General features: G+C 34.0%; 2 protein-coding genes across 2 annotated transcripts; one reads left to right on the forward strand and one right to left on the reverse strand.

The window, feature by feature from the left end:
- Positions 1-7026: 7026 nt before the first annotated feature.
- Positions 7027-10453, reverse strand: LOC135087284 (uncharacterized). The gene is made up of 4 exons (XM_063982089.1): positions 10342-10453; positions 9941-10045; positions 9634-9702; positions 7027-9338 (listed from the first exon to the last, which is right to left on the reverse strand). Coding segments are annotated over exons 1-4 (561 nt in total). The 5' UTR covers positions 10344-10453; the 3' UTR covers positions 7027-8953.
- A 5082-nt stretch (positions 10454-15535) lies between these two features.
- Positions 15536-20897, forward strand: LOC135087295 (uncharacterized). The gene is made up of 6 exons (XM_063982097.1): positions 15536-15935; positions 18583-18780; positions 18884-19038; positions 19402-19467; positions 19658-19726; positions 19827-20897. The coding sequence occupies exons 1-6, from the start codon at positions 15536-15538 to the stop codon at positions 20118-20120; spliced, it is 1182 nt and encodes a 393-aa protein (XP_063838167.1). The 3' UTR covers positions 20121-20897.
- The last annotated feature ends 3252 nt before the right edge of the window (positions 20898-24149 follow it).

A 24149-nucleotide genomic window follows, 5' to 3' on the forward strand; every position in this document is an offset into this window, starting at 1 on the left:
CAATGAAGGGAGGCAGTGGTATAATTAATACATTGATAGATCATTTACCGTTTGAGTTACATTTACCTGGTTATCAATTTTGTGGTCCTGGAACTAAACTTCAGAAACGATTACTTCAAGGCGATCGAGGGATCAACAAATTGGACGAGGCTTGTATGCACCACGATATTGCTTATTTGAATAAAGACTCTGGTGTTCGACAAAAGGCTGATTTAGAATTGTTAAATATGGCTAAGAAAAGACTAAAATCAAAAGATGTTGGAAAAGGAGAAAAAATAGCTTCATGGATAGTTAAAAATGCGATGAAAGCTAAAATCAGAGCCGGTGGAGGCATAACATCATTTAAGAAAGGGATAAAGAAAATAAAATTAAAATTAAAAAAACTGAAATCTAAAGATAATAACTCGGCTATAAAATATGCTTATGCAGCTGCAAAAAAACTTTTCGGTAGCAAAAAAGGAATACGATTACCTCGATGTATTCCTCTTCCAAAATCTGGAGGACTTTTACCACTTATTCCTATATTTGCGGGGTTATCAGCTTTAGGTTCTCTTGCGGGAGGTGCAGCTGGTATAGCAAAAGCTGTTAATGATTCTAAAGCCGCACAAAAGAGTCTAATGGAATCAGAAAGGCACAACAGAATGATGGAAGCGGTAGCCCTTGGAAAAGGACTGTATATAAAACCTCATAAAAAAGGAGCTGGTTTATATCTCAATCCGTCAAAAAACTAATTAAGCGGCTACCTAGACGTGCGCTCACTAACCTGGATATATTAGAACATGCTAGTGATATTCCATTCTTTCGTGGTGTATTCATGCGAGATACATTACCTGCGAAACCAAATAAGATAGAATGTGCTATCATGAATTTAGATATTAACAAAAATCCTGGAACACATTGGGTGGCCTTTGTAAAGCAATATGATTACGTTGAATATTATGACAGTTTTGGTAATTTAAAACCACCGTTGGAATTAGTCAAATATTTTAATAATTTACCTATAAACTATAATTATGTACGATATCAAGCCTTTGGTACAATAAACTGTGGTCATTTGTGTTTGAAATTTTTAAGGAATTATTGGAAAAAACATTTATATAATGAAATTTATAAATAAAAGTATCAGTATAATAATGTCTTTCACTGTGTCTATAACCGGAACAGGAGCCTCCTTAACAACAAATTATTCACCAACTTTAGAGCTTCGAGAGGACTACGAATGCGGTCTTTTATGTTTTTCAACCTTCAATTCAATTCCCAACATAGATGAAAGAAACAACAAGTTTTACTATGGTGAAAATGAGATCATCGAAATTCCTGAAGGGTCTTACGAGCTTCAGGATATTTGTGATTATTTAAAAAATAACATCAAGAACACTACATTAAATCTTACTTGCAATAATAACACATTGAAAACAAATATTTATTGTTCTGAAGACGTTCATTTTAATAAAAGTGGCTCAATTGGTAAAATATTAGGTTTTGGAATGGAAACAATAAATGCAAATATAAGTACTGAATCAAAGTATCCTGTGAGCATTCTATCAACAACCATTGTGAGGATCGAATGCGATGTAGTCAGTGGTTCATTTGTGAACGGGAAAGCAAGCCATATAATTTATGAATTCGTGCCTAATGTACCACCTGGTTATCGAATAATTGAAATACCTAAAAATTTGATTTATTTTCCTGTCAACCAAAGTTCTATAAGTGCTATCAGCATCAGGCTGTTGGACGCTGAAAACAAAGAGATAAACTTACGAGGTGAAGAAGTACAACTGTATTTACATTTCAGAAAAAAATGATTAACTTCAATAAAAATCCTTCTACATTGCTTACTCCAGTCAGTTCTAAAAGAACATTCCAGAAAGACAGACCGCTTCAGCTAAAAAAGAAGCTAACCAAGACCAATAAAGAATTTCTCAAATTAATTGGTTTAATAAAATGAATATTTTAAATATATCTCAACAAACATCATATGATAACAGCATTGAAAGTTTCGAGTACCATTCGTACAAACCATACGTAACAAGTTTCAACAAGAATGATGAAATACGAATACCGATCAACCAACAAGACTTGTACGTGTTACCTTCACTTAGTAGTCTATATATCGAAGGTAAAGTAGTTGTGTATAACAGCACCACCAAAGAAAAAGTATCAAATGTACACTTCGTTAATAATCCAGGCTTATTTCTCTTCCAAGACATAAGATATGAACTTAATGGAGTTGAAATAGATAAAATTAAGAATGCTGGTATTACTACAACAATGAAATCTTACCTATCCTTAAATGAAAATGAATCCAAATGTGGTCGAGTTTGGGGCTGGTCAACCGCGGGAACAAACAATGCTAGTGGTGGAGCATTTTCTGCATCTATACCATTAAATAGGATACTAGGATTTGCAGAGGATTATGAAAAAATTATCATTAACTGTAAACACGAGTTAGTGTTACTGAGAAGTAATACTAACCTTAATGCGGTCAAGTTAAATGCAGGTGAAGTTGTAGATGACATAATAATCAATAAAATTATTTGGCGCGTTCCACACATCAAAGTTTCAGACCGTGAGAGGATAAACCTATTGAAACACTTGGAGAAAGATCGAGCTATTCCATTAGTGTTTCGTAATTGGGATCTGTATGAATACCCATTACTGCCTAAAACACGTAAACATACTTGGTCAATTAAAACTTCATCGCAAATAGAAAAACCACGATTTGTTGTAATTGCCTTACAAACCAATCGCAAACATAACGCTGTGTTGTCAATGGCAGAATTTGATCATTGTCACGTACGAGATGTAAGGGTCTTTTTAAATTCAACATATTATCCGTATGAAGGACTAAATGTCAGTTTTTCAGAAGAAAAAATTGCTTTATTATATGAACAGTATTCAAGATTTCAGCAGTCGTATCACGGACGCCGGTCAGAGCCGTTGTTGAGCTTGAAAGAATTCAGAGACGTAGCTCCCTTATTTGTTATCGACTGTTCAAGACAACACGAAACTTTAAAAGGTTCGATCGATGTAAGAGTTGAAATTGAAACAGACCAAGAGATACCAGATCAGACAGCTGCTTATTGCTTGATTCTAAACGATTGTATATTTGAATACAAACCTTTGAGTAATATCGTTAAGAAAATATCATGAATAGCAATATAATCGTAGATCTGCAAGGATTTAAAAATAGCAAAAATGAATTTATAATAAAAGAATTTGCTATAGCTACCCAAGAGCATACTCACATATTTTTGATTAAGCCTCCATACCCGTTCTCTTCATTGACTGCTGAAGAGAAAAAGCAAGTTTGCTGGATCGAAAAAAACAGAGGCTATCGATGGAGTGAAGGATATATTGACTATAGAGAATTTCAAAGACTTATCGTACCTTATTTAAAAGGTAAATATATCTTAGTAAAAGGAGAAGAAAAGATCAAATGGGTGCATAATTTATGTAATCAAAATGACGTTTTAGACGTAACTTGTTTAGGCGCTCCAAGTTTAAGTACTCTTTACAAACTTTATTGTTTTGATAACCCCACATTATTTAACTGTTTTACTCATAAGAAATATTGTGCATTAAAAAATGTGATGTGTATAAAGAAATGGTGTGTTGAAAAAAATGTAGCAGTATAATGTAAACTATTGAGTTTAAATTCTTTCTAAATCAAATCAAATCAAATAAATTTATTAAATATTTAAATTTATTAAATATTTCTAATGTACATATAATCATTTTCATTGTTTAATTCATAAAAATAATGTGTTTTGAAAAATGTATTTTGCATAAAACATAGAGTTCTCTAAATGGATATGAAATGTTTAATAAGGTGTAATGAAATGTTAATAAACTGATTATTTATTGATAAAAAAGGTTGTTTAATTTAACTGGAATACAAAATATGGAAATCCTAAGGCCTTTGTCCAGTAGTGGACGTCATTTGGTTGAACGAACGATCAAAATAAGAAGACACTTGTTACTGTAAGACTATATTTTCAAAAACACTTGTAATAAAAACACATGAAACCTTAATTTTATCGTCACCAAAAGAAAAAAAGAAAGAAAATAAAATTATTGCCTGATTAAGTTAATATAATAAGTACAAAAAGACTGATAATTTTCGGTTAATGTACTACAGTGTGATTGCTTCTATTCTTATAATTACATATTAATTTACAAGTTTGCGTTACACTTTAATAAAAACTTAATACTTACATTAAAACTATACACTTAAAAAACACTAAAAGTTATCACCACAAAGTTTTTTCGATATTTTTTGAACAAGATTGTCAGTGAGGTCCATGATTTCGTCGTATGAATCCTGGACCACGTATTGTGCGCTGATCAGCACATTATCCTCTTGGTCGGTGATTTCTGAGGATGAAGCCGATCCCATATCACTCACAATATCAATAACTTCTATTTTGATGAGCCTCTTTCCTTTCTGATTTTTCGTTATCACATAGGATTTCGTCGGTCCTAGTCTTCTTTTTGAAACACCTTTTTTATTCTTAGGCTTTTTCACTTGTCTTTGAACAGCGTGCGCGTGGAGTCTGGAACACAGCTCCGGAAATTCTTGCGTAAATCCCTCCAGCGGATCTTGAGCGTACTGGGATAACATGATGTCAGGAGATTGAGCCATTATCTATAACAAAATAAAGTTTCATTAGTAAAAATATTTTTAACGTAAAACAAAGTGTTACACAAACTTCGAAATAAATACTTACAAGAATAGAAGCAATCGCACTGTAGTACAACGTTCGTCAGAGACAAAGTGTGAATGGTAAGAAAATAACCGAGTTGAGGAATCAATCACATTTTGCTGAGTTTATAATTAATATCGTCGTCACTGACGACCTACATAATACTCAGCACGTGTACATAAACATGACAATCAGTATTGTCGAATGTTTCTTTTGCTTGAATTTTATAAATAAAAAAACAAAATATCAATTTAATTTAGCAGGTAAGGAATTTTGTAAGAAAACCAAAAAAAAATATTCTGAAAATGATTTATTTTTATAAGTAAGTAAAAAGTAATGCTAACAGAAAATGCAATATAATATTAAATTTAACAATAAAGTCTAAAACTAACGTACCTATTTTACATAAAAATTATTTATATTTAATATTTATTTCAGCTTAAAGTTATTTATTACAACAAAGAGCTATGCCCCCATGCCATTGTGGATATTTTGTCTTGCAATATAAAACGTTTGTCATCCGCATTTGACAAAGCAATCTTATTAACAGTCTGTGTAAAAATATTATGCTTTATACATTTAAAGAGAATATTTTTCCTACGCACTATTTTATCGTTTAGTAATGCGTTACTATAATCAGATGCCTCCAAGTGCTTAATAACATTTTTTCTTATTCCTTTTGCCTTTTTAATGACATTAGAATCAGTTTTAATGCAATACAACTTTGATCTCAACCCTACAAATTCAGTCATTATACATCCGCCAAGTTCGTCTTTGAATAGACCAGGTACTTTTTTGTTTCGAATCGGAAGGTCATACTGATTTTTCAGAGCGTAATTACTGGTATCGAAATATTGTAAGAAATGTTGCTTTATATCTACGTAAAAATCATTTGTTTCTATTTGGTAGATAAAGCTATCGGTGTCTGTATAGCATAGTCGTACTCTATCTCCGTAGTGAGGCTTTATTACAGAGTAATGAAACTGGTACATGTGACTTTTAGAAAGTTCTAAAACGGCAAAGCCAATGTAAATTGGTTTATCTAATATAATTCTTTCCGGTTTCATTTGAATAGCCACTAAGTTTTCGGAGAAAATGGTGGCGCTATGGAAGTTTGGTCGAGAAATTAACTTTGCAGCAGAGAGAGACCGGTTTGTTCGATTGGTATCGTCCTGCCACTGATTGACTAATTTGATGTCTACTCTACGTTCAGTGTCTTCTAATGTTTTCCCAAAAACAGAATTATTCATAAGTTTGAATAAATCTTGTTGGAATGGTGTTACTGCTTTCTTTCTCAGTTCTGTGTTAAGATTTATATATTGCGCTAAAAATTTGCTTTGTTTAAAAGTCACAACTCGATGAATTTTTTGTAAAATTAGACCATGGTTTAAACAAGTCTTTAAATGAACGTAGTGAATCACATATTGGTATTTTGAATATAAGTTTGGTACTAATTTAGAAGTTTTACCTCCCGGAGGTATGAATTTCTCCGCGCAAAATGGATAATCGTTGTGAATACAATGCAATTCTTCCGGATATAATAAATCAACTTCAAGAATAAACCCAAAATCCGCATCGTCGCGCACGTTCATAATTTGTAATTGATCAATTTCGTGCTGTTTCAAAAATCTGAAATGGGATACTGGCAAAGACTGGCACATACTATAACCATAAAGATTATTACAGTCGATATATATGAGAAATGAATCCGTTTTAGTTTCATCATAATTATCCATGTAAATATTATTCGCCTGAGCATGTCTAGTAGAACATAAACAAATTCCACCCCGTATTCCTTTCTGTATGAGACGTATAATTTCTAAGTCAGACAATAACTCTAACTCTACTCCTGTTTTCAGCAACATTGCGTCAAATGATAAGCTCGGAGCTGTTAAGTAAAAAGCAGGATCTAAGTGATATTGCTTTTTACAAACCGCTCTAAAATTTTCAAAGACGTCTGTTAGTAAATAGACGTCGGTTTTGAGATAAAGATCTGTATATTCTCCCATATTGCTTATGTTAAAAGTATCCCAAATCACTTGTGCATGCATGTAATCTTCATCGCTGATACCTTCGTCAGTTAAAGTATTATAGAAGCTTTCTTTGGGAGGAAGTTGTCTCTCAGAGAACGATCTCCAAGATTTCATGTGGTCGTAGGGATAAATACCTTTGCGAGTCATTAATTTAAATTCGTTTTCTTTAGCAAAACATTGTTTTAAGTGAATGAAATCTGCTTTGTCTAAACCGTTTGCTAATTTTTCTAAGCTTGTGCCTAGAAATTTAAACGAGTCTACAAATCTTAATTGTGCAAATTTCCCATCAGACATTTTTAAAAATTTTGTGAATGAAATATAGTTTTCTTTATTCTTAGGTATTACTTTAATAGGACCCAAACTATCAGCCAATTCCTTAATGAATAAATGACAATCATAGCCTGCTAAATTATGAAAAAAAATAGGAACTAGTTTTGGGAGACTGTACTGTAAATTGCAGTACTGGTGAGCAGCACCTCGGTAGCAGCCTGTCAAGTGACAATGGTCTCTTACTTTGTCAAATAGCAGGAGACTATTGCAAATATGACACACGTCAGCTTTGGCATGCATTTTGGCATCACTTTCGTTAAACACCATTGGCACTTCAACGTTTAAAATTTCATAAATTTTTTCTACGTCTCTATACAGACATTTGAGAAATTTTTGAACACAGTCGCGACCGCGGTACGAAATGAATCGATTAAGTTTGCTATCAAATGAGCAAACAATGCGATAAGCAAAAGCTGCTGGAATGTGTTGTGTACGATTTAACGTAAAACTACAATTTGGATCAGGCTCACAAGTCGTTATTGGTTTAAGTAGAGTTTCAAAGTCGGCGTACACCACAAAAGGAACATCCTGTTTCCGATTAAAATTTTTAAAATGAAGACAACTACCATGTTCCGGAAGCACGGTAGTCACACCGCAACAAGTGTGACTATTAAGTTTCTCTTCAGACGAAAAAAACAGCATACAATCATCACAAAAGTATATCGTGCCATGATGCTTTGTTATTTGAGTACGAACAAGACGTGACAAATTTTTTATTAAAACATAGTGCGATTTGTTTCCCTTTTCAAGTAATAATAAATTGATCCTTGTTTTTCTTTTAAACTCAGATCTGTAAATTGGACCCACAATGCGATTACTTTTTAAGGAATATACATTTATGGATATATTTTGATTATTTTTTTCAAATGTTCTTATATCTGTGAAAGTAACAGGGAAGTTTAGACCATCAATATTCAATACGTCTTGAAAATTAGGATAGGACGATGGACGATCTCCGTTGCGTTTTGCAGGATACAGGGCTGCGACAACGCTCCATAAAAAACAAAAGCTATCTTTGTTTTGGATATTGATGCATGCTTTTTTCTTTTTTAAATATAATGGCAAATCCATATAACTAGAACCTGAACCACTTAAAGGATCGAATTTATTGATATTAATCTCTACATAAATGTTATTTAGAAAGGCCCACCCACTGTCACGGTCCTGAAATTCTTCAACTTTTTTACACAAGTTATTAACAACAGAGTCAAATATTTGGTTCCAGTTAAAGTTACGATGTATTGTTATATTCTTAGTGGCAAAAGATTTAACGTCTTGGGAATCATTTTTTAGTAAAATGAAATTAGCAAAATACTCAATATTTATCTTTAAACTTACGTATTTTTTTAACGACTTTTCGATAAGACTACATAATTTTCCACGTTTACTGTTTAAAAATATATCCGGTAAAGTTGACTCGTGTTCCACATTTGCTGGAATTCTAAATGATGCAATACGACCTTTAAATGCAGAGGTTACCTTAAGTACTCCGTCTTCTACCGGAACCGCACATTTGTTTTTGTGCGCATTACTCCTCAAGTGACCTATCCAATGCGTATTTTCCACGCGGGTACCACAAGCAGTACAAAAAGGCATGTTATCAATACACTTTAAGCTGAAATAACGTCTTTAGGTATTTTACTAGTAAACAATAACGTAGTACAGTTAACGGGAATTACACAATTTATGAATTATACAACAAACTATGGCTTATAAATTCTAAAAGAAGATTTAGGTTTAAGATTTAACAGAAAATTAACGAGAGTCTAACTCTTGATGTTCATATATGACTAAACTTAAAAGCCTATAGGAAAATGCAACAAAAAATATATTAGATGCTATTTATTTTAAATCATTCTCAGAATAGAACTAACTAACTTAAAACTAAGATTTAAAGTTTATTTTATTATTATAAAATATTGGCTCGCGGTCTTCAAACAATTTCTTCGTGGTCTTCATAAATTTTTGAAGATCCCGCCACTGCGATGTTTCGGTGTTAAGCTGAACCTTCAGCGTGTGCAGCGTCTTCTTGTAGCGATCCGCGGGCGGCGTCTTGAGCGCGTCCCTGGTGTTGTAAACACGCACCTCCACGTAATAAGCGCCCTCGAGCGGAACCGTTCGCCGCACGACACCGTTGGCCACCTTCGAGGTCAGGCTGCTGTCCAGCTGCTGACGACCGACTTTTAGTCGTTGAGAGTTTTCGATGGCGACACTTTCGTCTTCGTCGGATAGTAGCCCGAACAGATCCGTAGAACTCTTCGTTGGAGCTCTGAAAATTAAAACATTAAAAGCATTATTTACGACTTAAAATAGTGTACATGTATTAAAATATCAATTGTTTGTATTTTCCAAATCGGTATTTCTATCTAACCTAACTTATTAACTGCACTGCCTAGTTAGTTTATCTCTATTATGTGTCTAGTAAGTTGGCTGGTAGAAAATACCTATTAATTAGGTCCTCTGTTTAAATATAATTTATTAGGCAATAAAAAAGATCGAAAACAACATTTGTAGAAAAACATCAGATATGATATCTGCATAAAGCTTAACAAATTAATACTCACCGAGGTCTAGAAGCTACAGGTTTCTTTTTCAGCGCTGCTGGCTGCACAGTTTCACACTCAGAGTCTGATCTGTGAAATTAATAAGAAATAAATTAATAAACTTGCGTTATGAGGTTGCATTTTTTGATCACACATTTTTGCCTTAGCAAAGTAATTGCATGTAAAGATGTAGACATAATACTACAGAATATTTAATAATAAATACTCCTAAAAATTTTAGTAGTTACATTAAAATAATCATACTATGTTACAATAAAAATATCATACTATGTTAGTTACATTAAAATGATCATACTATATTACTTACCTTGATGAAGTTGGCGCAGTCTTCCTCTTCTTCGTATGTTTACGAGGGTTAGCGATGATGGAGGTGGAACTCCCACCGAATGTGGATTCAAACTCTGAGTCAGACCTGTAAAGATAATGACAATTCAAAGTCACATAATTTCCATCCTGTGCAATGAAAGTACACTCTGCAACGAATAGTAAACGAACAACAGTTTATAGTCAGCGTCAAAAATATGTATATACTTTGACAAACGCTGCAAAACATTAAAGTTAGTTTTAAATCTTCAGTGCTAATGTATTAAACTTTAAAGTAACATGATTTACATGATGTTTGGCTAACTATTAACTAAACTAACGAATCTCTCCATCAAATCTAAACATATCACAGTTAAAAATAGTCAAAATAAAAAATATACTCACATATTGAACACTCACAATTTACTCAAGATGTGACGTCACTGGAGCTAGTTCCTCCTTCTGAAGCACTTCGAAATACAGAATGAAGCTCATACTGCGAGCCCCCAAATTTAAAGGGAAAATATTGATAATTCGCACCCTTCCTGGAATAAGTACGCAAGTGAAAAATGCCAACTTTTCAGGAGCGTAAAAAAACTGTCCTAAAAATTTATTACCATTATTAAAAATATGTGTTATACATCAAAAGATAGCTTAAAATGTCTGTGAGGGGCCTATGTATTTATATTTAAAATACACTTAATAGGTTTTGAGAAAAACTTAAAAAAGAGCGTTGCGTACTTATTCCGCGAAACATATTTTAACACTTGTTGTTGTAATTATGAATATTGCATTGTTGACATGTAAAGGAATACATGCTATTTGGTATTATTGCAGATAACTACTTATTGGCGTTCAGATTTAGTCGTGCATTCAACGTGTAAGTGTAGTTTACGTAGTTTTTCCTCGAACTATTCGTATTGAAATAAATTCGTAAAAAGGATAACGTACTTTTACCTTGTGAAAAATTACATTACTTATGGTAGTATGTAAAATTATAGCTTTATTCAAAATCAAAAAGTTACAGTATTTTTGCATAACTATATTATAATTTTCGGAAATTGCATTTTTAGGCAGAGACGAGCTATCAAAAGGACTAATGCCCGTTTTCACCATCAATCCCTAATTTGTAAGTGACCTCTATGGTGATACATAACAGGAATTTTGTTTTTATAGGGGTCACTTAAAAATTTGGGATTAATTGTGAAAACGGGCATAAAACTCATTTATTTTTGCAAGTAGGCTTTTATAAAGCACTTTTATAGTTTTACACTCCCCAGTATTAACCCAACCACTGCTTCAGGACATTTATTTTTACGGAAGCGGTAGATAGATATTTTGTAAAGTTACCATTTAAAACAGAAAATCCACAATCACCATTTGCAGTCACCAAGCCGAGGAATGAACTGCCGTTTGCAGTATTTGCGGACCAATACGACCTAAAACCTTTAAGAGCAGACTCTAATACTTTAAAGACAATCAACGCATCTGTAACTCACCGAGGAGCGGGTGTCTATGGGTGGCGGGTAAACACTTACCATCAGGTGATTCGTCTGCTCGTTTGCCTCCTTTCCCTTAAAAAACCCAGAAACATAACCACTCACAGGTCCGTTCAATAAAGAATTCAATTTTATGAAGAAAGGAAGTTACAGAAATCACTAGACCTGAAAAAAGATTAACAAACACACAGATTTTTTTTTATTAAAAAAGATACCTACCTGAAGAAGAAAAAGAAACAAGACTGACAGTATACTTACCTCATCATGCGGTCGTCTGGAATAATACGGAGACAACTCGCGCACGATTATATTTGATGCTTTGTGTTAAGGTTCGATTTATATTTCACTGAATAACGAACTGCTTGTAGGTTCCCAGCTGCAAGAAAACCCGAGAAATATTATAATGAGATGAAACGTGTTTGCTTCATAGATGACATTATGAAGATGATCTTCAGATTTATGTGACAAAAAATTATTCGGATTACCGGAGTACCGATTTCTATAAAATAATAAAACAATATTTTTATATCAACGACCTTTTATCAAGACTGGACTGGTCAATTGAAGCTATAATGCTATAATTTAATGAGAACTTACAGAGCAGATAATAATACATCTGATGTGACCATCCACCAGGTTACACTTCAGAGAATGTGCGAAGGAATTACACGACCTAATTCCACCAGCCCCCTTCCATCATCAGACGCTGGTTAACGTATCATTCCTACATTGTCGACATTCCACCAGCTTGCACTAAGCGTTTCGATAAACTCTTTTATAATGCGAACAGGTCGCTGCCTGCTGCTGTCTCTCCTGAGCACTATACCGGACCTTATAGGCACTTACAGGTAGATATCTATCATCTTATACTGCATCTCACTTAACATCACATGCAATTGCGGTCAAATACCTTTTTCTACCTAGTTCTGCGTTGAGTTTATGAAGTCAATAGAAGACAACAAAATATCAGCTAGTGCTAAAGTAGTTTTATGAACCTTGATGAAACAGTCCAAGTATTGGGTATTGAATGGAATTTGAGCACAGATTTCAATTCAATGTGAATATACCACAAATTGCAAAACCAACCATGAAACGTAACATTTTATCTGATACATCTGATCAAACTTTTTGATTCCCTTGGCTGGAGCCTGGAGCTTAGCGTTAAGTACAGTCATGGCTAAGATTCTAATGGAAATAGAATAGAAAGTATTTATTTGTTTCAAAACAAAAACATTGGCTGATAAAAAACTAGTAAGGATGGAAAGATAAGTAACTCATTAGAAAAAGATTGGATTAAGATACGGCAGGATTTGATTCACATTGACAAAATACAGATATAGGTTGGTATACTATCTATAGATAGAGAGAAAAAATACATCATCATCATTTCAGTCACAGGACGTCCACTGCTGAACATAGGCCTCCCCCAATGACTTCCACATCGCGCGGTTGGAAGCACATAGTACGCAGAACTGACGGCCGATGGGGCAGCAAGGTTATGAAGCAGACACCACGTACCGGAAAACGCAGCGTTAGGACATCCATCCACAAGGTGGTCCGACGACCTGATGAAGGTAGCGGGAAGGCGTTGGATGCAGGCCGAGTAAAAATACAATATAATGAATTTAGCGATGCCTCTGTGAGTGCAATAAACTGCAGCCGTTCACTATCAACTAGATGAAAGATTTGAAACGAAATTAATTGCTAAAAAACTCAAGTGCTCTCTAAAAACTATTTTTTTTTACCACGTTTTGAGCTATATGGTACTTTGAGTAAACTGGATGAAGCAAATGAGAAGAAGTAATGTGAAGAATACCAACCTCACAGATGTTCGAACACTGTGAACAGGTTTTTCTATTGTGATCGCCTAGCTGTCTGGAGAGACGAATAGGTGGAAATCTATTGTTGCAAACCGCGTTGTGGAGAAAGTCGAAAACATTTATAATAATTAATACTATAATTCATAAGAAAGCTGATAAGGCTCCACATTTTGGATTATCAAGGCGAAACCATTGGCGAGAAAATACGTGCACAGATGTTTCAATTATGCTAAATTGAATGCTACTGCCAAAGTACAAATAATGGTAGATTTACCAGAACAGCAAGTATCTCAATCTAGACAATTCATGAACAAGGGAGACAATTTTGAAGGACCCTTTTAAATTTTGATGTCCAAGGAAACAAAACTATAGAAGCCTATAATATAGTGATATTTATTGTCTGCATGACTACAAAAGCTACCCACATTGAACTCGTTGGTGACATCACTTCCAAATCCTACATATAAGGTTCACACACGATCAGCCGGCGTGCAGCGATAGCGATTGGCGATCGATGCATTTTAAGATTCGGCCAAACCAACGCGATCAACCGGCGTGCAGCGATGGCGAACAATGCATTTAGGTCTGGTCGCCATCGCTGCACGCCAGCTGATCGCGCTGTGATCGCGTTGGTTTGGCCGAACCCTAAGTCTAATCGCCATCACTGCACGCCGGCTGATCGCTTGAGATTGCGTTGGTTTGGCTGAACGTATAAAGAAAGAAAGAACAGTTTTTATTTGGTCCAAAACTTATAGGTGCTTTTATACGCTTTGTTGAAGAGTGGCCGGACCTGTGAAGCAACCAGAATAGGAACTTTGTCTGAGCGAGGAGTTTCATAAGGCCTGGAAATAAATGCAATTTACTGAACAAATAGCGTCAACACTAGGATAGGCACTACATTCCAGTGGCAAGTACAATCTGTGGAGGTCTGCGAAAGGTTGGCGTCCAGTCGATCAAGTACCACCTGAAAAGAATACAGTCAGTATTCGCTCATCGTACATACAAAAAGATGGCAACAGTTTTGTATCAGGTTGTTGCATTTTTAAACGTCTGACCATTACGAGTATGTCCTTTTGATTACAATAATCCTTAAAATACATATAAACTTGTGTCATTTTATAATTGGGGACACACCTATTGTTGCTTACTGCTCCAAAAGACGTATAGATACTAGATACATACCTTGTCATGCTGGCAATACACGCATAAGCTGATAAATGAACTCATGCGGCTCTGGAAAGATGAAAATGTATCACGATAACTACGATAACGATTCACTGAAGAGAGAGACAGTATTTAAAATGGATCTTGTACTCATAAAGACCGATAATTTTACCACGTGGTAAGTAATCATTGGGACGAATTTTTGATAAACACACAGTCTTACAGGGGTATTTAGTGCAAAAAGTAGTGGATTGGATACTTAAATGACTGAAGCTAAGTTAATTTGTGCTTTGTTAATGACTAAATTACATCTAAATAAATGTATCAATATCGGTATAAAATACTACATCGCCAAAAGTTTCGCAAAATATTAGCAACTAGACTTGCACAAAGATATCTACGTAGAAAATAACGTATCAATTGTTATATATTATAATGTGAATAAAAGCTTCGTGGAAGAATTAGGCATCTAGACTTGCACAAAATTACCAGCACAAAAGTTTCGTGGAAAAACTACGCAACTGAACTTGCACTACGACACCCACCAAATAATATCCTAAAATAAGTATGCAACAATAGATACGCGAAAATGTTTTTTAAAGTCTTCGTGGAAGATGTATGTAAATATTAATATGCTATTATTCATACGGAACTTTATTAAACAATTAAATGCAAATATATTTACTTCGTTATTGTTATGGAAATTTAGATATTTTAATGTTGCAATATTTTACATATTTGTACATAATTTCTTCATTTTTAAGAGAAAAATTATGAAAAAAATTGACAATATGTATTACCTCCTTCTCGATTTTTTAGTGCAATAAAAAAAATATCGCACAAGTGGACTTGCATACTTCTTCCAGGGGGGGTGCGACATTCACGTTGCATCGATCACTATTTGTGGCTACTTGTTGGTAAGTTAATTAATTATTATTTTTTCTATTTAAATCTGTTGTTATTTTTGTATGTCTTGTTATTTTTAAGTCTTATGTCTATACAAAGCTGATTTCTTTTTTTTACTTCTATAAATACAGTCCACATCAAGTCCCTGATAACAATTTAATGCAGTTATAAAAATGTACTAATAAGTGTTTATTTTGTTTACAGATCAATATGTCTGACTCTTCGGAAATAATCTTCTCGCAATATGCACAAGACCCCCTGGAGAACTTTACGCAGCACTGCGAAGAACTGTTCGGTGTGCAGCCTGTTGAACCGAAGACAGAAAGAAAAGGGAGGCCTAAGAGAGATGCGAACAGTAAGAAGAAGGCGAACATCTCATCTAGATCATTTGTCATACGCAAAGATCGGAAGGGTTCAAAGCTGATCCAAATAAAGATTATAGACCTAACCAGTGACGCTGTATCGTTATCACAGACGCAACAGACTGATGTGGAAAGTGCGGACAATAACGTGGTACTCAGTGCTCAGTATGTGGTGCAAGAACCAAACACGGATGAAGTGTTAGATCTTACAGAATCGTTAGTTAGGAAAATATCTAAAGAACTCTGTGGTGATAGTTACTAGTGTAATAGATTGTAAGTTATTAGTTGTAAGTACTTGTATGTAGAATGTAAGTAATAATAAATAGACTAAGTTAATTGAAAATAATAATTAAATGGTAAAATAAATTTGTGTATATTAAATCTACTTGTTTCATTATGACTTTGTTTATTCCTCATACAACTTGCTTTGATACTGAAATAAAAGACAGTCAGTTTAAAATATCAGTATTTATTTTAATAAAAACATTTAATATCGTTTTCTAAACACCATTTTTTTATACACAAAACATTTTTCAATGCACAATATTTCTTATGATTATAACAATTGAATAAATTGTCTTTACAATAAAGGTCATAAAGTGAGTTAAAATTAGGAATCTGTTGACAAGTAATGTCTACAATATTATCATGATCACATAACTCTTTCACCCATTTAACTTTTTCTTCGCCCTTCACAATAATATTTCTGTCCTTAAAATAGGGTTTAATAATTCTTCTAAATTCTCTGTAGTCGACATAGCCTTCACTCCATCGATACCCTCTATTCTTTTCTAGCCAACGCACATTCTTTTTTTCTTCTTCGATTAATGATGAGAATGGGTACGGTGGCTTAATTAAAAATATATAAGTAGACTCTTGATTCGCTATACATAACTCTTTTACTAAAAAGTCATTTTTATGATCTTTGAACCCTTGTAAATCAACTATAATTGTGTTGCAATTCATGATATTTTTTTCACAATATTACTCAAAGGCTTGTATTCAAATATACAGTCGTTTAAAATTAAACAATATGCAGCTGTCTGATCCGGTATTTCTTGATCTGTTTCGATTTCAACTCTTACGTCAATCGATCCCTTCAAAGTTTCATGCTGCCGCGAACAGTCAATAATAAATAAAGGGGCTACGTCTTTAAATTCCTTTAAACTCATCAACGGCTCTGGTCGACGTCCGTAATAAGACTGTTGAAATCTTACGTATTGTTCATATAATAAAGTAAATCTATCTTCTGAAAAACTTACATTCAAGCCTTCGTAAGGCTAATATGATGAATTTAAAAATACTCTTACATCTCGTACATGACAATCATCGAACTCTGCCATTGAAGATTCAGCCTTGTGTTTGCGATTGGTTTGCAAGGCAATTATAACATATCGGGGTTTCTCTATTTGTGACGATGTTTTAATGGACCAAGTATGTTTACGGGTTTTTGGTAACAAGGGATATTCATATAAGTCCCAATTCCGAAACGCAAGTGTTATAGCTCGATCTTTGTCTAAATGTTTTAATAAGTTAATTCTTTCCCGATCTGATACCTTAACGTGTGGAACGCGCCAAACAATTTTACTTATTATAATATCATCCACAACTTCACCTGAATTTATACAATAAGTACATTATTATCCTGAGGTGACATTTTCAATATGATATGACAATAATTATTCAATATGACATTCTGTATTAGTTTATAATTTAATTAATGATAATTTATTAGTTTTCTGTTTTTAATCAATTAATGTAATATGACATGTTAGTATTATTTTCGATATAAAGTCTACTACTCTTTTTAATATTTGCACGCTTCCTAGTTTGAGCAAATTTCAGTGAAACCTACCAAATCTATGTAAGACCACTTATGTACCTGGAATTACGCAAATAAAGAAATTTGATTTGATTTGATTTGATTTGATTTAATTTTAAAGCATTGAGGTTTGTATTGCATCTCAACAAAACTAACTCATGTTTACAGTTAATTATAATTTTTTCATAGTCTTCTGCAAATCCCAATATTTTATTCAATGGTATAGAGACAGAGAATGCGCCATCGCCGACTTTGTTCGAACCTGTAGTCGACCAGCCCCAAGCTCTGGCGCTTTTGGATTCGTTTTCATTTAAAGAAAGATAGGACTTTATAGTTGTAGTAATACCTGCATTTTTAATTTTATCTATTTCCACTCCGTTAAGTTCGTATCGGATAATAATAATAATAATAAATAATAAATCTTTATTTGAAACCAGAAACAATTTTACACAATCATTTAGCGTTAACATTTGCAGTAGTCTAGGGCCTTAGGCCCAGTTTCACCATACTCTGTTAGTTATTCTCTTAATGAGACATTACTTAACCAGTCATTAAAGTTAACAGGGGTGCTAACAGCACTGTTAAATTTTTGTGTCCCATGGTATTATTTTAACAGACCATTACGAAATCATACATTAAGCGAATGAGTAGTGAATGAGTCTCAAATCATTCACTCACTTCCTAAACCGACCAAAACAAAATGTCATTGTATGTAATGGAATTGCTTCGAAAACGAGCACTATTCTCTTTAGTCGTATAATATTTTTGTGACATGTAAGGCGACTGATTTAAATACCACGTATTTTGTAGAATTCATCAGAAATCGGGTTGCATTTCATTTTGCTGGTTGAATAAATGTCAAACATTTGTTTGTATTCTGTGTGTGTGACTGAGTTTGAGGTTACCTACCTTGTTTTCGCATTGTGGTTTTGTTGTGTGTTAATTTTTCAAGTGTTATAATTGTGTATTACCGTGTGTTACATCTTGTTTTATAATGTCGAAGAAAACACGCGGGCCGAATTTTTCTTCAAACGAAAAGGAAATCCTAATTGAGTTAATTACCAAATTTAAAGATTTGGTTGAAAACAAAAAAACCGATGCCGTAACATCGGCTAACAAAAACAAGGGATGGCGTAAATTAACAGAAGAGTTCAACTCTTTGAGCTCTTTCAGTGTCCGAAACACTGAACAATTAAAAACTTGTTGGGACAACATAAAACGCACCACGAGAAAGGATAAGGCAAGGACTAAGAAAGAATTGTTTTTAACAGGTATGTATTAGGTATATTATGGAATTATTGATGCGAACATACCTATTTACAATATAACCATGTTATTATTAAGTATTTTACCATACAGCTTTTGCTTTTGCAGGAGGAGGCAGGCCAAATCTTCCACCAACAGAACCATTCCTGGGCCAGGTAGAAGTGCTACTTGGGCCAACATTAAGTGGACTGGAGAATCCATTTGATTCCGATGCCCAATACTCGGAACAAGTTTTATCAGAAAATGAAATTGAAGTACCACAAGTAAGTACCAAACACCTACTTTGAGTTTTTTCAAAGTGTGACTGTTTTTAATCAATATATTATTATTATCTTAATTTATTATAGACAAGCAGCATTACTGGTGATATGCCCATAATACATACATAAAACATAATTTATTGGAATTATTGATTTATGGCTTGGAGTTAGTATCAAGTGTAAACTATTGTAAACTTTGTAAAATTGTGTAGGCAGTAAAACTATAGACAATGGTGTGGTGTAGTTTAATTATTAAAGCTAGATGATATACATCAAAAAGCGTTTCCAATGTCTTCAAAACACAAACTGCAATGTGCAACGCAGCCCAAGAGGCTTTATGATTTATAATCCTTTTTTTTGTTTTAGAATGAACTGATTGTGATTCCATCAATACCTTTGGAATCAGATGAATGCTCAAAGGTAGTACAAGAGGTCAGTCACTTATATAAACATGTTAACAAGTTAGTAGCATAGGATTAATTTTAAATATCAGGAGTATCAACTATACCATAAAAACAAAATATTAAGCTCAGATCAGAATATAAGTTTGCAAAGAGAAAATTAAAATATATGCAGGTAATAATAATATGTGAACTACGTTACAAGGTACTTTTTGTTTTAGATTGAATGCACTGGTCCGTTGGAGATCTCAGAACAGAGAGAAGATGAATGTTCGAATGCAGTACCAGAGGTCAGTATAATAATAATAAATAATAAGGCAGTTACACATATTATGCAAAAAAAAACAACATGGGCATAAAATTTAAAGTACTTCTTCAATTATGTTTCAGTGCAAAGATGTGAAAATGTGGAATGGTTGGTCACCGGCTGCATTAAAATCTAAAGTATCTGACCCATTGGTGCTAAAGAAAAAGAAAAGTCCATCATGGTTGCAGAGAAGACGACCGAAGGCTTCTATACAGGACAAATTACTACAAAGTAAATTGGAATTAGTGGAAATTATGAAAAAAAATAATGAATTGGATCTGAAACACAAACTTCTTCTACATGAAGAACAATTGAAACAGGAAAAAATCAGAACCGCAATATTGGAGTTGCAATTAAAAAAAGAACAAAACAGCTAATTTGTAAGCAAAAACTTCCTATGTTCTATGATTTTAAGTTTAATAAGTGGAAAAATAAAATAAAAGTTTTGAAAACAGCTAGTTATATTTATTGAATTATCTTATTTATTTAAAAATTGAAAATAAACTTCAGTAATTGTAGGTAGGTACCTATATCACTTTACAAAGCAGTTAAGTACAAACTCTTAAAGTAGTCATTAATAAGCTGCCTGCGTACTGGATTAATGTCCCTTGTGGTTGGATCAGTTCTGTTCCCATTGTTTCTTTGTTCTCTGATATGGCCTTGTTGCAATAATTCTTCCCATGGTTTTGGAAGCTCTAAATCAGGGTCATCTGGTGGTAAATCTTCCTTTGCCCTTATGAGAATATTATGCAGTACTGCAGTGGCCACGATAACAGGCAGGCAGTTTTTTATTTGAATCTGCATTCCCAAAGCGAGCACTGGGAAGCGACGTTTCCAAACTCCAAACAGGCGTTCAATAGGGTTTCTACTTCTTATCTGAGACTCATTATAGAGTACCTCCTCTGGTGTCCTTGGATTTTCCAGTGGCATCATGACATAAGGTCGATTCATGTATCCACTGTCAGCTAGAAGAACTGCATCACCATACCGGTTACTTTCAAATAATGCATTTCTATATGAGGCATTCCAAATAGTCTGATCTTGACTGCTTCCTGGCCATCTTGCCACCAAATCTAAAATTTCTAGGTTTGCACCACCAATGGCTTGCACATTTAATGACATGTAACCTTTCCTATTCCTAAAATACTCTGCATTTTCTCCGCCAGGTGAACGTATACGTACCTATATGTGTGCAGTCCAAAGCACCCAAAGCTTTTGGGAATCGTGCAATATTATAAAAATTTAATTGAGCTTCCGATAGTTCCTTCTCTGAATTAGGAAACTTGATAAATTGGCTGCTGAGGGAGGCTATTGCAGTGGTAACTTTATGAATAATCCTATGTGAAGTAGACTTGCTTGCTCCGCTGTAATCTCCTACGGTGATTTGTTGCGAACCGGTTGCATAATACCTCAAAGTCAAAAGGAGTTGATTGATTGGTGAAATAGATTCATTCCTGTAACAAAATTGAGGTTAGGTTTAATACCATGTTGTAGGTACCTAATACTTAAGTAATTTTAGACTATAATTTTGTTGTAAGTAGGTACATAAGTGCAAGCAAGTAATTTACTTACCGATCTGATGGGTATTCAAGATTGTCTTCAATCAATTCCAACACATCCAAAACAGATTCTTTCGAAAGTCGAAATCTTATGCGAAAATCAACATCGTCATATTCTTCGAAATAATGACGCCGTTCTTTAATAATTTTAGGTCGTCGTACTATATAGTCCAAATTGTCTAAAACTTCCAAAGGATCCTCGTTTTCGAAAATAAAATTGTACGCCATCGCGATCCTGTTCCTGTGTGACAGTAAACTAACAGCCTGTTAACCATCTAACGGACCTAATGAGCAGCAATTAAGTTTAACAACGGATTACGGATATTTAACATTCGTTAAAACATGGTGGGACATTCAATAACCTTAACAGTCTGTTAAATGATTTAACAGGGGTGTTAATTATTTAACATTGTATGGTGAAACTGGGTCTATTATAAGACTGTATCGCAGATGTTAGCGCCCACCTCTAAGTAGACGGGCGTTTCAGACAAAGACATTAACAAATAACATTAAGTTGGTATACATTTAACTAAGAACAAAAATAGCAGTGTGTGAGTAATGTGTAGTGTATGATGTGTAGTGTATGACGTGTAGTGTTTGATGTGTAGTGTGTGATGTGTTTTGTGTGATGTGTTAGATTCGTACACATACTCACTCACAAATTGGATATTAAATACAAATAGTCTGAAACCCACTTATTCACCAATACCATAATTTGCCAAATCAAGCCATCAATCATAGGTACACAACACACTAAATACTTTAGAAGGCTCTCGGCTCAATGGCGTTCTAGCTCGCGGCCAACGTTCGAATGCCACAAGGAATATCTTTTTGTTATCCCGTACGACTCCCCGCGTTCCTCAGGTGTAATTTGATAGCCAAATCAGCGTTAATCCTTTCGTTGCTAACAGACGGCCGTCCTGATGCCGGAATGTCCCCATTCCGCTTCGGCCATTCGAACGTTATGATGTATGTCCCCATACATGTATGCTATCTATATCGTTTAATTACTTGAGAATCAATTATCATCTGCAACACCTTAATCAACAGTTGAATCAATCATCCAGCTGAAATTCGATTCGCATTTGACAACACCAGTGTAGTGTCAACACCTTCCTTGTGAATAGTTTCACCCGAGGACCTTAAATTATACATTCTATTTTACATCTTCCGTCTTCGTTACATTTTCTTTTTCTCTGTTATTGCAATCATTCTGTCTAAGCGATATTCAGTACCATTTTCATAATAATAATTCTGGCGGTCTTCGAGGCCAGTGTCATAAATCAATCTTCTTTCAGTAAGTCCTGAGGTACTTTCTTCTTTAGTCTACGAACGAATACTTGAAAATATATCGTCCACAAATAAACTGTTATGTAGCTCCAGTTTTCATTATGATATGTTTAGCTTTATTATTTATTTCTTCTTTCACTGTTTTGATACCGAATTTTCGGTAAAGTCTCTCGTGACGTACCACGGTGCTTCTACAATATCTCAATACTCCATCGTATACTGCTGCTTTACCACATTAGTGCATTCACATAAAGATTTACAATTCAGGTAGCATCTTCGACAGTATCCATTGAAACTTCAACAAAAACGTTTGTCTAGATTGGTTTCATTATACACTTATACTATAACAAGACCTTATTTTCCACTGCAGGTTGACCATTTCTTATGACTTTTTGCGTTATTGTTGTCCTATTGCTGGACGTTTGGTAAAAATATGCTTTTTCCACGTTACGTTTCATCCAAGTACATGCCAAGATGTAAATATCTCTTCATCGAAACTAATTTTGTCACGTTCACTTTGACGTTCGTTATTTCATTTCATTAATTCATTTCATTAATTCATTTCATTAATTCACTTCACTTCACTTCACTTCACTTCACTTCGCTTCGCTTCGCTTCGCTTCGCTTCGCTTCGCTTCACTTCACTTCACTTCACTTCACTTCACTTCACTTCACTTCACTTCATTTCATTTCATTTCATTTCATTATTTCATCTCATCTTATCTCATTTAATTTCGTTTCATTACATTTATTCAATTCATTACATTATTTAATTTCATTTCAATACAATTCATTTCCTTATTAACAGGTTTAGGCGGCATAGATACAGTGTAGGTTCCATGACACCACCTTGTGGAACTCCTGCTTTCACTTTACCAATTCCCTAATTATAATATGCATTTAATATTCTCATACACATCTTTACTGCTTCTATGCATAATAGTAGGTACTTTAAAATTTACATATTTTACTTTTATTTTGTTTTTAAATGAACAGTTAAACCAAACTGAATACAGTCATAATTTCTCTCTAATAATGACATAATATCAAGTTCTCATGTTATACAGGGTGGAAACGATAAGTGATCTCACTCGATTATTTCTAAACTATACAAGATATCGAAAAACTGCTTACTGATCCTGAAAGTGCTTCATGAGATCTATCCAACGGTACCAATAATAGGTTACAAAATAAACTGGATCTATCCGAAAATTCAAAGTTTCCAGCTTCCATACATTTAGTAAAACCACTTAATATTAAAAATTATACCAGATATCCAAAAACTGATTACTGATCCTGAAAGTGCTTCACGAGATCTATCCAACGATACTAATAATAAGTTACAAAATAAACTGGATCTATCCGAAAATTCAATGTTTCCAGCTTCCATACATTTAGTACTGCCACAGTCATGGCACTCATGTCTTGATAATATTATATTGGGTTTTGGCTCTAATGACAGTGATCTGAATTTACTTCATTCAAATCTATGTATCGCAATTAACATGCTATCCAAATCAGCTATATATATTGTGCCAATACACTATAGTCCCTGTT

This window comes from Ostrinia nubilalis, assembly GCF_963855985.1.
Source record: "Ostrinia nubilalis chromosome W unlocalized genomic scaffold, ilOstNubi1.1 SUPER_W_unloc_1, whole genome shotgun sequence".
NCBI lineage: Eukaryota > Metazoa > Arthropoda > Insecta > Lepidoptera > Crambidae > Ostrinia > Ostrinia nubilalis.